Below are 16,415 nucleotides of genomic sequence, written 5' to 3'. Positions count from 1 at the left end.
AGATAAGGTGTTTCATAAAACCAGAGGTGGGTAATCCAGGGGCCAAAGAGTAAAAGTCTTGCCATATGTTTATTCCACCCATAAACTCAGTCAGCTGATTTCACTAATTAGTTCTCTCTCCTGTCTGAATTAGCAAATCCAGGTGATTGGAACAAAATACTGAGGAGGACTTTTACTTTCTGAACCTGGTCTTTACACCTCTGCATAGCAATGCCACATGTCAGCCAAGAGCAAAGAAATAAACCAGAACTGGACCTTATCGTAGCCACAAAATCTGTGTATATTAAATATGGAGTAATTTCAGCCACAGCCTCAGATGAAATCAACTGAAGAGAAAAGAAGACATTAAATCTGTGAAGATCTCAGCAGAGGAGGATTAAACAACTCCACAAACAGCATTACCAGCTTCACTTATTACTAACCAGACTGACTTTATTTCTGTCAGACGTCTACAAAAGTTTTTATTGAGAATTAACAGGTGTTTAACTCTAATGTGTTTCATTTGAAGTCACCATAACAGTGATTAGTGTTTCCATTAGTTGGGCTCTTAACTCGTATTATATCTTTTGTCTTTTTTGGCTGTTGTGACAGTGTGTTTGTCAAACTAAAGTGACTAAAGCTAAAGTGAAATGAAATCAGGTGATGATGGTTATCTGTGGAGCCACCATGGTATAAAACCAGCATGCATTGGCATGAAGCATGTCATAATTTTGAGATTCGTATGCTGATTCTTGATGTCTGTGTGTCTAAAAAAGAATATTCTTACTATGTATTTAAAAATTCTGAACATTTGATCTGTTGCAAGAGAGCAATATCCACTTTTGTTGAGGTGGAAAATTAGAAAACTATTCTACTTCTAATTATGCTGAAAACTGTTTCACCTGATTATATTTGTTTCTGTTTTTCTTTGCAACAAATTATGCTTTGGTAAACACGGCTTCAAAGATCAGAAACACACATAAATGGCAAGAGTCAAACTGTCCGACTAAAGCAAACACTGATCACAACAATGGTGACCAAACATTTTAAAACATTTTATTTGCAGTTGATTTCAGGCTGTGTGGCTTTAAGTCAGTTATAGTTGTGTTTCATTTTCTGAGAGTGCAAACATTGACTCAATGCCATCACCATTGATTTATGGATGATTATTATTTTTTTTTTAAATGTCAACATTAATTGCTGGAGCAAAAGAGATGTTGATTCAATACAGTTAACATTGACACATTAACACTGGCACTACCAGGACAAAATATAAACATAGAGGTGACAGAGCCTTTGCTCAAGCAGGCCCTAAATGGCTCAATCTATTCGATCTGCCTAATCCTTACCCATGTTCAAAGCTATGTTAAAACAACATCTTTTAAATTCAAATGGAGAGCTTCTTTAAATGGGTTATTGTCTATGTGTGTTTATGTGATGTGGATATGTTTATTGTTGCTATCTTCTTGTGTTTTTTAGCTTGTGATTGTGAAACACTTTTGGGCAATGCGCGTTGTATTAAACTATGCTATATAAACAAACAAACAAACATTAACATTGTTTTGATGGTTGCTGTCTATCTGGGACCCTAATCAAACACACCTGAACCAGCTAATCAATGTCTTCAGGATTACTAGAAAGCTACAGACAGGAGAGTTTATCAGGGTTGGAGCTAAACTCTGCAGGACAGTGGCCCTCCAGGACCGAGTTTGCCCATCCCTGAGTTAAAGCAATGTAAAAATGTATGTTGTCATAACTTATTGATCAATTCTCATAAGCTACATCAGCAACAAATAAAATGAAGTTATTAAATATTAGCTCAAACGACGTCACACATTCCTCTAATCCTTGGTGGATTTGCATCTTTGATGCAAGGTGTAAAGTAGTGGGCAGATCTGTGTTTATCTTGTCACAGCAGAATGGAAATAAAGAGATAAGGTGTTTCTCGGATCCAAGGTGAATATAAACTTGGTTCAAAGGTTTCATGCACCAAAATGGACATTAATGTAGTGTGAAAGTAATACATACAACATACAACTATTCACTTTGCATAAGTGAAATTCAGACTCAAATCATAAACAGTTCAAATAATATCCCAACTAAGATCATAGGCGAAGAGTTAGACTCTGGGCCTTTACAAACCCTTCCTAGTATTTGCTGCAAATAATATTTTTACAATATAGAAACAATAGGTTCATATGAAGCTATTCACACTGGGTACAGATATTTGACATTTGACTTCTTTTTATGAAGAGCAGCTTTTGGAGAAATCTTTAAAACGTCTAGGTCAAAGTAAATGTCCCAAGTTGTTAGACGTGACCTTTGTATTGATGTTGGTTTGATGTTGATGTAAAGTATAAAAGCATCTTGGCATGTGTTCTGTCTTTGTGTATGTATTTGAATATAAATTTGAATGTGAGCAGGAGGAGATAACAGAATGAGTTTCTCAGGAAGATTAGCAGATCATTGTCATTTACACTTCTGACTCACAAATATTCACGTGTCTTCACCCGAAGATCATTTAAAGATAAACTCATATCAGGTAAGACACTCTTGAAATAATTTATATATCAGATGAGGATAAAATGCTTAAGTGTTACTATAATCTCACAGTTGAGTCTATGCGGTTTGTGATATGTGTTTCAAGTTATTTAGGGGAAATCCTCAGCTTCAGATCATAATCTCTGATATTCATGATGATGATGAACCGTCAGCCTTTTCAAAACAACTATTCTGCATCATATACACTGAACTGTGATTGGTGTTATTTTGAGTAATTTGGTTAATATTCGTAATTTAAAAGGACTGTTTAATGTTGCAAGGGTTGCAGAGAGACATGAAGTCAAAATCAAATTGATGGACAGTGGATATAACAGACATCAGTGTTCAAGTGAAAACTAAATCACTTTTTAGCACTTTAGCACAGTTTTCAGCCTGTGTTCAATATCTCTAACCGTAACACAGCTATCATGAACAGCTCTTACCATCACAGTCTTTAGTTTTGCTAGGCTAGTCTCTAAATTTATTTATTTATTTAAAAAAAAAAAAACTTGACGTGTATGCAATGTACATTTAGTACATAGTACATTTAGACCTCCAATGTACATTTTAAACAGCTTGATCAATGCTCGATGAATTACAACGAAAAAGCAATAAGTCCTTTGTCTGTAATTTAAAACAAATATTTTTTTTATCAATGCAGAAATGTTCTCCATGATCACCTGCAATTACTGATAAATCACCAACTTAATGAAAGTCAAGGGTCAAGAGCCCAACTAAAGCAAACACTGATCTCCATGATGGTGACCTCAAACTAAACATTTTCAATAAGACATCAACATCTAAACCTCTATTAATTCTCAATAAGATCTTCTGTAGACGTGTGACAGAAATAAAGTCAGTCTGGTTAGTAATAAGTGAAGCTGGTAATGCTGTTTCTGGAGTTGTTTAATCAGATCTTGAGAGAGTTAATGTCTTTTATCTTCAGTTCATCTAAGGCTGGGTCTGAATAAAGTTGTAGTTTGTGTTCTTACTCTTTTGAAAGATGATTGAAAGACTGTTTCAGGAACATCACACTAACCTTTAAATAACATTCTAGTGACATTAAGGAAACTGGACATTTTTATGTTCTTGGAATGTTAGAAATCAACGTTCCTATATTGTTGAATTTTAAATCAATATTAAGTTGAAAGAACATTTGAGGAACATTATACCTTTTAAAACACGTTCCTCTAACGTCAAGAAAACTGGACATTGTTCACATTCCCAGAACCAACACTGAATATTTGGAGAACGTTCTTATAACAAAAGTCTGTTAGCTGGGAAGGATTTATATCAGTAATATTTTACTGTATTTCACTGGGACTCGTTCCCCGTAAAAAGAGTCAAGCGACGGCCCTGCAATAAACACACACACACAAACCTCTTCATTCTCTCTTTCTTTTCACAAACAAAAGTAAGATAGAGTAGCTTAATGGCGCCATCGTGTGTCTCTAAATCATTACAGACTCTCCTCATTTATGACTGTTGCAACATGTACTGTAAACTCACAAATACAATGGAATTTCCATGTGTGTTTGACTAAAGTCATGCAAAGTCATGCAACAATCTAAAGTCATGCATAAATATCTCGGGTAATTTGTTTGTTTTCTCTCTCTCTCTCTCTCTCTCTCTCTCTAAACTGTAAAGGAAACTCATCATCTGAACTGTTTTTATATAAAGAGAAATACACCGGTGTGACCAAACTGAAAATGGCTCTCTCTCTTCATAAAGGTGAGTATATTATAAAAGTGCTTTTCACTGCTGCAAAAACATTTATGACAGATGATGAATGTACTTTTCTCAAACTCAAAATTGCAATTCAATCAAATATATTTTCATTAGTTTTTATTGATTTTTTTCTTTATATTTCATGACAGGTTTTATAAGAGCACAGACTATCATCTCTGTTCTGCTGTGTAAGTCAATAAGCAGTGTTTTTTGCTTATTTATTTATTTTTGTGATAATAACACATGTAGGTCCACGTGTTTGTTTAAGAAGTATTTGGGCTAATTTTATTATGCGTTTCCAATCTGATTAAACATTTCATAATGTTTAAATCCTCCCCAAGCTCAACACAGAAGATGCTAAATAAGACTTTATAAGAGTGGGCCTTCATTGATCAAATGAGTGTTTGATGATCTAATGAATCCCTCTTGATATGTGACACACACTTCTTTCATTGAGATGACTGAGCTGTGACATTATTAATGTGCTGCACAGCCAAGAGTTTAATAGAGTTCACCTAGAATGTTCTGGTTAAAATATTGCATCTTTTGTCACTTGTTGATTAATTTGTATTCATTATCATTTTTATCTCAGATCTCTTGGCCTCTGTAACTGTCACACAAGAGACAACCGCCGTTGGTAATGTATTGTGCTGAAATGTCCAGTTTTTCTCTGCTCATGTCTGCAGACAATCTAGAAATTAATTTGGACCGGTATTAACATATAAATCTTGGGAAATGAATGTGTTTCTGGTGATTAGTCATTTTTTTCTACATTTTTGAAGGATGTATGTGATCGGCTGCTATAATGTTCACTTGTGCTGTGTAACTCGAGCAGTTCTGCTTCCCCTTTATGAATAATATTTTGTTAATTGGAAATTAAAATAGATGGGAATGACTAAAGCTGCACTTCTGAATAGATTTTATAACAATAACATTTTATTAACAATAACGTAATGATTTCTTAATATATTTTAATAACAGATAATCTATCAGACCCCTGCAACAACTACACTGTGCTGAACGATACATGGAGATCCATCAATAATACAGATGCTTCAGTCAGAAACCGTGACACTAATGTCTCCTGGAGCGGCTGGTATTAAAAAGACAATAGATATAACAAGAGTTAAGAGCCCAACTAATGGAAGCACTAACCACTGATATGGTGACTTCAAATGAAACACATTAGAGTTAATCCTCTGTTAATTTTCAATAAAACTTTTGTAGACGTCTGACAGAAATAAAGTCAGTCTGGTTAGTAATAAGTGAAGCTGGTAATGCTGTTTGTGGAGTTGTTTAATCCTCCTCTGCTGAGATCTTCACAGATTTTATGTCTTCTTTTCTCTTCAGCTGATTTCATCTGAGGCTGTGTCTGAAGTCAGTTGTAGTTCTTGTGTTTCTGCTCGTCTCTTTTTCTGTTCTCTTCTTTCCTTCAGTGATTCTGCTTGTTAACAGACTTATTAAGGCTGAAATGACTCCATATTTAATATTCACAGACTTTGTGGCTCAGATAAGGTCCAGTTCTGGTTTATTTCTTTGCCCTTGGCTGACATGTGGCATTGCTATGGCCTGCTTGTGGCCCAGATCTGGCAAACAGGAGTGGGCCACCCAAGGGCCGTCATTCTCTGCTGCATGTGGGCCAGATCCGCATTCCAGAAGTGCCAGATGTGGGCCAGATCTGGGCCGGCACAATGTTGCTATGTGGGGAGTAAGAGAGGTGTGTGTGTGTGTGTGTGTGTGACAGTGTATGCGCACGCTGTATGGTTGCTGCCACTGAGGTATAGTGGTTGTGTATGATATGGCAATAGGGGACAGCTGGTGAAAATCGGGCAGACTCCCCGAATTTTTTAAACATGTTTAAAAATTATCGGGAGGTCGGGGAGGTGCTCATAACATGCTCGGCTCGGCTCGTAATCCCTCTCACACGCTGCGAGCCGCGGCCATGCGAGCATCACCGATTCCACTCAATTTCTCCCGAGTGAAAAAAATCATCTGTGAGCTCGTAAAAACAGCAAAAATCGCACCGTGTACGCCCGCCTTTAGAGAAACATTAGAAGATCCGAAGCTCTCATCGATTTGATGGTGTTTATGCCACAAAAATGGTAAAACGCTGTGCCTGGGGCAACACTACGTGTAACACTGATTCCAGGTATCCTGAGAGGATGGGCAATGGAATTTATTTTATTTTATTCCATTTCCTAAACCCAAACAAGACTGAGCAAAATGTCTGCATGGTGTATTAATCCAATGATGTGGGCGCAGTAACCTGGTTCCCTGAGGATTCAACCCCAATCCCAATGAAAACGAAAACGTTCATTTTCTGGTTGTCAAGTTACAATTAAAGTTAGTGAGTTCATGTTAACATACAAACCTAAATAGCTAACTGTTCTCATGTCATGTTCAGTGTAGGTCAGAAACACATAAACGAAGGTCTACATTCAATGGGCATAGTTCAAATGACTCTGTATGCAATTGGATAGTCCTTCAACCAATCAGACCAATGATCCGGGTGACATACTTTGCTTCTCTATCGTCATTGTGTTAAACCCGCCAATAGCGCTACGGGATCCAGGTGGATAAGCCAGTTTCTGTTTGGTTCCCGCAAATTTGTAACGGAAGCCGGATAAAAGAATGTACAGGTTTCCAGCCTGAGCTGCAGGGCGAAATCAAATTGCAGGCAGATCAGGCTGGGTTTACCCAGTCTAGTCTTTGTGTGCACTTTGACCTCACATTGTGACTATAGCATGAGCACACAGTGAGGGCGCTGTGAGGATAAACTTTTAGCTCACTGTGAACTCAGATTGTGACCACATCATGAGTATCCTGAGAGCTCATGGTGAGATCACTGAGAGATCAAATTGTTGACTGGGAGTGCCTCTCCGGTCACCGTGCCTCTCCATATTAAACTGGTTAAATGTAAATGAATTTAAACTTACCCTGCGGTATAAATGAACAGTGTTGATCCTAGATATTGTTTATCATGACGACTGCAACATGCACTGAAAAAAATGATACTTTGGATTAACTTAAAAAAATTGATGTAATTTGTTACAGCTAATTTTTTTTAGATTTTCTCAAATTGTATTTATGATTTAGTTAAAACCATAAATTTTGATTTAATGTCAAACCAAAATATTAATTTTTTCCAACTCAACTCAACTCAAGAGTGTTAAAGTTAATGAGATAATTAAGTGATTAATTGAGTGATGATTGACTATTATTGAAGACACCTGATGTTAACAAGCAGAATCACTGAAGGAGAAAATCACACATTGTAAGTTACCATTATGGCGATGGGTGTTTGCTTTAGTTGGGCTCTTGACCCTTATATGTTTACTTTAGATTTTGCTTGTCTGCTGTTATTGATTTCTAACAGTCAGATGAACAAAGAGACAATGTGATCTGATGGTGTTGGTTATGTTTTGACATAATCATGCTGTGATCTGAAAAATGTAACTTTTTGAGATAGTTTGGTTTAACTTGTTAGCAGCAGCTTTGTGATTCTACAGCATATGATTATCAGTATTTTTCATATAATCCAAAATATTTAATAAACGTTGTGATCAATACACTTTCAAATGAATTTATTTAGAAACACAGACATCAAGAATCAGCCTGTGAATCTCAACAATGGTGACAATAACAAAGCATGTTGCAGTGGCTGCCACCAATCACAACTCATTAATGGCTCCCATCATGCATTGTGGTATGAATAAATTATGATCTGAATTGTCTATGTAATTTACTTTTCCTAATTGAATATTCTGCTCGTCACCATTGTTGAGATGCATAGACTGAATCTTGACGTCTGTGTGTGCCTAAAAGAACGTTTTTTTTTTTTTTTCATTCTTTCTTTCTTTCTTTCCTTTATTTATATAGCACAAGTAAACACAACAGAAGTTGACCACTGTGCTTCACATAACACAAATCCAAGAAGATTGAAGAATAAAAATATCATTCAGATTGCAGAAAAGAGGAAAAAAAATAAATAAAAAAAATAAATAAATAAAAACATAGATACATTTAAATTTAGAGAAATGCACGCTCCAAAAGATACACCTTTAATTTGAGTTTAAACTCATATAAAGAGGATAGCGATCTCAAGGAGACAGGGAGGCTATTCCACAGCCTAGGACCGACAACAGCGAAAGCACGGTCTCCTCTTGACTTTAAGCGTGAGCGTGGCTGGTACAGATTATAGTTACTCGTGGACCTTAGACACCTCCCAGGTACATTAACAATTACAAGTTCGGACAAGTATGAAGGTGCAAGACCGTTTAAAGATTTAAAAACAAACATCAGTATTTTCATATGTATTCTGTAATGCACCGGCAGCCAGTTAAGAGACATTAAAATCGGAGTGATATGTTCATGTTTACGAGTCCCAGTCAGGAATCTGGCAGCTGCATTTTGGACCATTTGAAGCCTTGTAATTGAAAACTGGGGTAGTTCTATATATAAGGAATTACAATAATCCAGACGGGACAGAACGAAAGCATGTATAACTTTTTCCAGCTCTATCGGTGATAGGAAATGCTTTACTCTAGATAATAGCTTCAAGTGAAAGAAACTTGATTTAACCACTGTGTTTATGTGTTTCTCTAGCTTTAAGGAAGAATCCAAAACCACTCCCAGACTCCTGACCGTAGGTTTAATATCACAGTACAGGTCTGCAGTATTAAAACTATTTTTTCCATCTCCTAAAGAGGGGCCAAACACAATAGCCTCTGTTTTACTTGCGTTTAAATGTAGAAAATTTAAGGACATCCAAGATTTTATGTCATTTAGGCACGCAGATAGAGTTTCAAGGCCCTTTGTGTCAGTGCGCTTAAAAGGCAGATAGATTTGAGTATCATCTGCATATAAGTGGAAAGACACTCCGTGTTTCCTAAAAATTGATCCCAACGGCAGCATATACAATGAAAACAAAGTAGGAGCCAGAATGGAGCCTTGTGGTACGCCATAGGTAAGAGGAGCTACGGACGAAACAGAATCTCCAATACCAACTGAAAAGGTTCTGTTTGTAAGATAGGACTTAAACCAACTAAGAGCATTTCCTCGGATGCCCACAGACTTTTCAAGGCGTGACAGTAAAATTCCGTGGTCAACAGTGTCAAATGCTGCCCTCAGATCCAAGATAATTAAAATGACGGAGTCCCCAGAATCAAGAGACAACAAAATATCATTTAAAACTCTCAATAAAGCAGATTCAGTACTGTGATTAGTCCTAAAACCAGACTGAAATTTCTCTATGATACTATTCTCATCAAGGAAGCTCTGTAGTTGCAGTAGTACAGTTTTCTCAAGGATCTTAGATATAAAAGATAAATTTGAGATAGGTCTAAAATTTGATAAATCAGTAATGTCCGCGTTTGGCTTTTTTAGTATGGGTTTCACCAAGGCATGTTTGCAAAGAGCAGGGACAAAACCTGAGAGAAGGCATCTGTTTATAATAGACAAAATCCAATGCCCCACATTATAAAAAATCTGTTTGAAGAACCATGTAGGAACAGTATCAAGAGATGAGACAGTAGGCTTCAACTTAGCGACTATATCTGTTAGACCAGCCATGGTAATTGGGTCAAAAGAGTTTAAAAACCTGATGACCGAGGGAGTGTCTACAAAGTCAGTAGTCGAAGGCACTATAGACTGTCTAATTATTGTCAATTTCTCAACAAAAAAATTGCGAAAATTCTCACATGTAGAAGCAGATTCAGTGAGATGGTTGTTATTTACAGGATTAAAAACAGAGTTTAGGACTTTAAACAGGATCTTTGGATGCTGTTTTAACAGCATTTTGGTATGCTTTTAAGGACTCCCGCAAGATTTCATAGGACACCTGCAGCCTGTCCTTTTTCCATCTACGCTCCGCTCTTCTGCAAAGTTGTCTAAATTGGCGAGTGTTGCTATTCAGCCAAGGTTCAGATTTATGTTTCTGACATTTAAGTCTCAGGGGTGCAACAGTGTCAAGAGCGTTGATACAGAGAGAATTAAATAAACTTAATTGCTCATCGATGTCTACTGTACTATTTAGATGTTCAATAGAGAACACCTGCTCAGCATCAGAAAAAACAGCAGAAAAGGCATCGGCAGATGATGGACAGGACAGAGCTACACGTGACCATTTACTAGGTCTAACAGATGCAGTGGTATAACAGGGAAGATCAATATTGAAAATCACAGGCCTGTGGTCAGAAAAGCTTAAGTCACCAATTTGAAGATCTGAAATGGAGAAACCATGGGATAAAACTAAATCGAGCGTATGGCCATATACGTGGGTTGGCTGATTTACCCATTGTACAAAATCACATGCTTCAATAAGACTTAAAAAATCCTTTGCTAGTGCTGAGGAGTTAGAGCATACGTGAACATTAAAGTCACCAACAATTAACAGTCTATCATATTTCGGAGTAATACCCCCTAAAAAGTCTGAGAACTCATTTAAAAAATCTTTGTTTGTTTTCGGAGGACGGTAGACTACAGCAATTACCAGTGAGTTTGCCTGATCTAATGATAAGAGTTGTACCTCAAAAGACGAATAAAAATCAGTTTCTAGTAATCTACAACAGAAATTGTTTTTATAGACCGTTGCCAGTCCTCCACCCCGACCAGAACGACGGGGGGTATTAAAAAAATTGTAGTTGGTAGGAGTGAGTTCCGAGAAAGAGCTAATATCACCAACAGGAAGCCAGGTCTCCGTCACAAATAAAAAGTCAATGTTGCCGGCGGTTATAATGTCATTAAAAATAAATGTCTTATTTCCCAACGATCTGGAATTTACTAAAACCATCCTAATAGATACAGAGTCACTGACCGGCTGTGCTGCTTGATGAGGTACCCGTTCCAATGAGCGAAGGTGCCGCTGATCCACTCCACCACGCCGTAAAAAAGGGACACGTCGCCGCCGTGCATGCATTGTCGAGTCCCCAGCCAGATGACATAACCATTGATAGGGCGTCTCCCGCGAGCGCCTCGCGATGTAAAATCCATGATCCCTCTCAGGGACACGAGTGTTCCGGTAGGGCCGACCAACCAGTCCAGACGCCAATTCCAACTTTAGCCTGACGGCCGCGCCCCCCCGCTTTCCTCTCCTCCTGCGGCGCTTCCTCCAAGGAAGTACAGGTGGCACACGGCGTAAACACAGAGGCAGAGTTCTCAGGAAAGGTGGCGGCGGAAAGCTGGAGCACTCGGCCAACACGCCTTTGTTATAGCCAAACTCCATAGTTGTTCTGATATTGAATAACGACTGGCGGTCATATACAAGTGATTCAGTGACATAGTAGGCCACACTTAAATTAATAAAGGAAAAGAGATATACAACTGCAGACAGGCAGAAGTAAATCCATAGAGACAGACGGCCAGCCAGAGACAACGGCGCCATCTTGCATGAACAGGTCAAAACAAAACAACTTTTAAGAAATCCTTTGTATATTATCTAAAATTCTGGATATTTATGCAGAATCACAGTCATTCTGTGGTCAACAACATAAATCTACATCAGAAATAAGGGTCTTAATGAATTCAGTGATCAAGTTCAAATGATGATAGTCATAACATAACCAACACCATCAGATCACTTTTTTTTTCTTTGTTCATCTGGTAGTTATAACTCAGATACAACAGCCAAACAAAATTTAAAGTAAACATATAAGGGTCAAGAGCCCAACTAAAGCAAACACCCATCACCATAATGGTAACTTACAATTTGTGATTTTCTCCTTCAGTGATTCTGCTTGTTAATATCAGGTGTCTTCAATAATAGTCAATCATCACTCAATTAATCACTTAATTATCTCATTAACTTTAACACTCTTGAGTGTTAATTTAACACTGGAGTTTTTGCTGTGTACTTTGGGTTAAGGTAAAACGTTGAGCTGGAAAAAAATTAAAAATTTTGTTTGACATTAAATCAAAATTTATGGTTTTAACTAAATCATAAATACAATTTGAGAAAATCTAAAAAAATTAGCTATAACAAAATTACATCAATTGTTTTAAGTTAATCCAAAGTATAATTTTTTTCAGTGATAGAGGGCATAACACTTACTTTGAGGCAAAGTGAAAACAGAAGGTATAAACTGAAAATCACAATTTTCCATTGGACCAATGTAAATATATATTTTGAATGAATTGCACTGATGTTTCACTTTTTTCAGTGTGAGGCTTCTCCCACTTGATTGTGATCTGTAATCCCACGCTTCCAAATTAATCTTGTTACCCACCATATTTATTTCATAATCTTTGATTCCTCCATGGCATATTTAAGTCCCACTTGAATGCTCCTAGACGAGAGGTGGTCCTTCTGCGTCCAAAATTGATCAAAAACATCTTGGGACAAGGTTTTCACACTGACAGCTGTCATTGTAAGACAGTTAGCAACTCCGTTTGTTTGTCCGAGTTAGCAACCGTAAGTAAGGGGGGTGGAGCTTACCGATGGTCATTCTGGTCATCTCCTCACATGGTCACATGGTTGATTTTCCAATATTGTACTTTTTTTGTGTGTTGGATCAATATTTCACAAATTGAATCTTTCTTTCATTTTGACTCCTACTTATCTGTTAATAAGTGATAAGTGATGTGACGTGTAGCCAAGTATGGTGTACTCGAAATTTGTGCTTTGCATTTCATTGGGGGTTCGATGTGGTTCCCAAACTGGGGTACGCATACTCCTGGGGGTGCGTGAGGTGACAGAAGGGGGTACGTACGTACAAAATGAGTCTTGGCATTCATTTAATTCTACCCTACCTTAAAATAATATTAAAACCGCATGTATTTCTAATTGGCAAAATGGCGTAAATACATAACATCCCATCAAATTACCTCATATTTGCAGTGAAAACTGACTGCATCCACACAGCAGCGAGCATTATGACAGATTGCGTGCAGAGTATTGCTGCGCTACATTACTGCCGTTCTCAACAACGCACCAAAAGTGGGGATTTAGTACGTACTCACATGAAGAACAAGACACAGAGTGAGAGATTTAAGACTCAAACTTTCTTTGATGCAAAAACACCTTGTGCGAGTTCTTGTATTTAATGTTGATAACGAGCAAGAATGCAATTGTTCCCAAATATCCACACGATGGCAAACGTGAAATTGATTATCATACAACAGGTCAACAAACAAAACATGTATTTTACTGTCAGTACTTACTCTATTTTGCAACGAAATAATAGTTCCAACAAAGAATTGTGAGTCAATCATTCAATGATTCATTTATAAATACAGCTAGTTGCTTTGTTACTGAATGTAAGAATGACTCAATGACTCGCTCACTGAGAAGACAGTGACATACCGGTTTTAGTTTAATATTTCAAAGTATCACTTCGTTTTTACCGTCATTGCATATTGCTCTATTGAACATTTTTCATTTAAACATTTTTTATTTCATAAAGTTATTCATAAAGGTAAAAAAAAGCACTGGGAAATAAATTTACGGGGCAAATATTGTCCCTTAATGGAAAAGGTAATACTGAAGTCAGTGGAAGAGAGGGGGTACGCAGAAGGAGGAACACCACTCGAAAAAGTTGGAACCACTGCTCTCACCATTAGTCCACAACTGCTGAAATCTTGATGAATCCACAATCTTGCTGAAATTGCTGCTTAATAAAATAGTTATTTTATTAAGTTTTGCAGTTTATTATATTATTGTCTTCATGCTGATTTCTGTCATTGCAGGTATAAATATAACGCTGCCGGAAGGATGCAACGTAAGTTGAGTTTCTGAAATTGAAGTTGGAGAGACTCACAGCTCCTATCAATAATAGTCCAAACTGAAGCAGTGCAATAACATGTGCATTTTAGATATGTGTGTAATTTGAAATATGAATGTGCTTTTCTAATAATTGTTGATGGTTTATGGGGGCATTCGGTCCATAAGCTGTGAATACTCTGCTTACAAAATCCAATTGAAAGAATGAGTTTGTGGACTCACTAATTAAATATAGCTGCGAGCAGCGATTGCGGGCCCAAGCCGGTGGCACCGCCACCCTGGTGCCTTTAGCTACACTAAAGCCACCGGGGTGGCGGTGTCACCGGCTTGGGCCCTCCATCGCTGCTCGCAGCTATATTTATATATTTATATATATATATATGCCAGTTGGTGGCGCTATGACTTTGACTCACAATAGTTACATCCATCTGATCGGCCTCTTACCACGAACACACTGCTGAAGTTTCATCAAGATCAGTTAACGTATGCAGAAGTTATATTACTTCGTGTTTCTCTTTTCTCGCCATAAATTTGTTTCCTCGCCACGGCCAAACCGTTCGAGATATCAAAAATCCGTCCGGAATTTATCATCCTCAATGTCTTGACTTCATGCTGACCGAGTTTGGAGGCGATTGGATGAATTCTCTAGGATGAGTACATCAAATTCCACAGCATGCGTTTTTCAAACAACCCATAATAGCCGACTTCCTGTTGGGCGGAGCTAATAACTTAGAGTGCGGAAGTTGTTCGGCCCGATGAGATCTATATGTGTACCGAGTTTCATATTAATTCATGCAAGCGTGTTTGATATATGGACCAAGTTTTCAGACCGTGTCCAAGGGGGCGCTGTTGAGCCCCCCTGCCACGCCCGGGTACCAGCTTCAGCCCGGCCCTGATGACCGTGGGTTCTGACCTGTGTGGAAAGTTTCAAGAGTTTTTGAGCACGTTAAGGGCCCCAAAAGCCCCTGAAACCTTGAAGAACAAAGATTAAATGGAATAGACAAACCCCCCCCCCCCCCCCCCCCCACACACACACAGAGATACACAGAGAGAGAGAGAAAATTCTCCAGAAAATCCACATTCAAACCAAAATATCTGACTTCCTGTTGGTCTGAGGTAATGACTGTAAATTAGAAAGGTGTCCTGCTTGATGAGAACAATACACCTACCAAGTTTTGTGATTCTAGGAAAAACTAAGCCCCCATTTTTGACTAAAGGTGGCGCTACTGAGCCATTCCACCACGCCCATTTCTGAAACTTTGCACATGTCTACTGGATAATAAATGTGATGTGTCTGTTGAGTTTCATGCATTTTCAAGCATGTGAAGAGTCTCAAAAGCATCCGAAAAGAATATTAAAGTTTGATGCGTTGCCACGGCAACAGTATCTAAGATATCAATAATCCTTTCACAGGTCTACATCTGCCGTGTGTCTACATTATACACATAAAGTTTGAAGCAAATCGGGTAAAAATAAGAAAGTGATTTCAAAGCATTTTGAAAGTGACACACTTCCTGTTGCAAGTTGGTGGCGCTATAACTTTGACTCACAAAGGTCACATCCATGTGATCGGCCTCTTACAACGAACAAACTGCTGAAGTTTCAGCAAGATCAGATAATGTATGCAGAAGTTATAACACACTTCCTGTGTCCCATTATTCGCCATAAATTCGTTTCCTCGCCACGGCCAAACCGTTCGAGATATCAAAAATCTGTTCACAAGAATTCATCCTCAATGTCTTGACTTCATTCACACCGAGTTTGGCGGCGATCGGATGAATTCCCTAGGAGGAGTATTTCACATTCCATTGTATGCGTTTTCCAAACAACGTATAATAACCGACTTCCTGTTGGGCTTTTGTAAAACTTAGAGCACGAAAGTTGTGCGGCCCGATGAGATCTATATGTGTACTGAGTTTCATATTATTACATGCAAGCGTGTTTGATATATGGACCAAGATTTTGGACCCCATTCCAGGGGGCGCTGTCGAGCCCCCCTGCCACGCCCGGGTACCAGCTTCAGTCCGGCCCTGATGGCCACGGGTTCTGACCTGTGTGCAAAGTTTCAAGAGTTTTTGAGCATGTTAAGGGCCCCAAAAGTGGCAAAAAGGCAAAAAAAAAAAAGAATGAAGAAAAAGAAAAAGAAAAAGAAAAAAATATATCGCTGCTCGCAGCTATATTTATTTATATATATATATATATATATATATATATATATATGTATATATGCCAGTTGGTGGCGCTATAACTTTGACTCCCAATAGTTACATCCATCTGATCGGCCTCTTACCACGAACACACTGCTGAAGTTTCATCAAGATCAGTTAACGTATGCAGAAGTTATATTACTTTGTGTTTCTCTTTTCTCGCCATTGTTTCCTCGCCACGGCCAAACCGTTCGAGATATCAAAAATCCGTCCGGAATTTATCATCCTCAATGTCTTGACTTCAT

At 38.0% G+C, this 16,415-nt stretch overlaps 1 protein-coding gene across 1 annotated transcript in view; it reads left to right on the top strand.

Annotated features, from left to right (window-relative positions):
* Positions 1-8,745: 8,745 nt before the first annotated feature.
* The window catches only part of LOC311077974 (adhesion G protein-coupled receptor E4-like), a gene marked incomplete at its 5' end in the record, with an annotated part of 93,951 nt that continues 86,281 nt past the window's right edge, over positions 8,746-16,415 (top strand). Inside the window, 2 exons of the mRNA XM_084106620.1 lie at positions 8,746-8,771; positions 8,854-8,893. Of these exons, the coding sequence (XP_083962746.1) occupies positions 8,746-8,771; positions 8,854-8,893 (66 nt within the window). The remainder of the gene's footprint in view (positions 8,772-8,853; positions 8,894-16,415) is intronic.

This window comes from Abramis brama, assembly GCF_963993115.1.
Source record: "Abramis brama genome assembly, chromosome: 2".
In the NCBI taxonomy this organism is placed as follows: domain Eukaryota; kingdom Metazoa; phylum Chordata; class Actinopteri; order Cypriniformes; family Leuciscidae; genus Abramis; species Abramis brama.
This window is presented reverse-complemented; position numbering and strand designations above follow the sequence as displayed.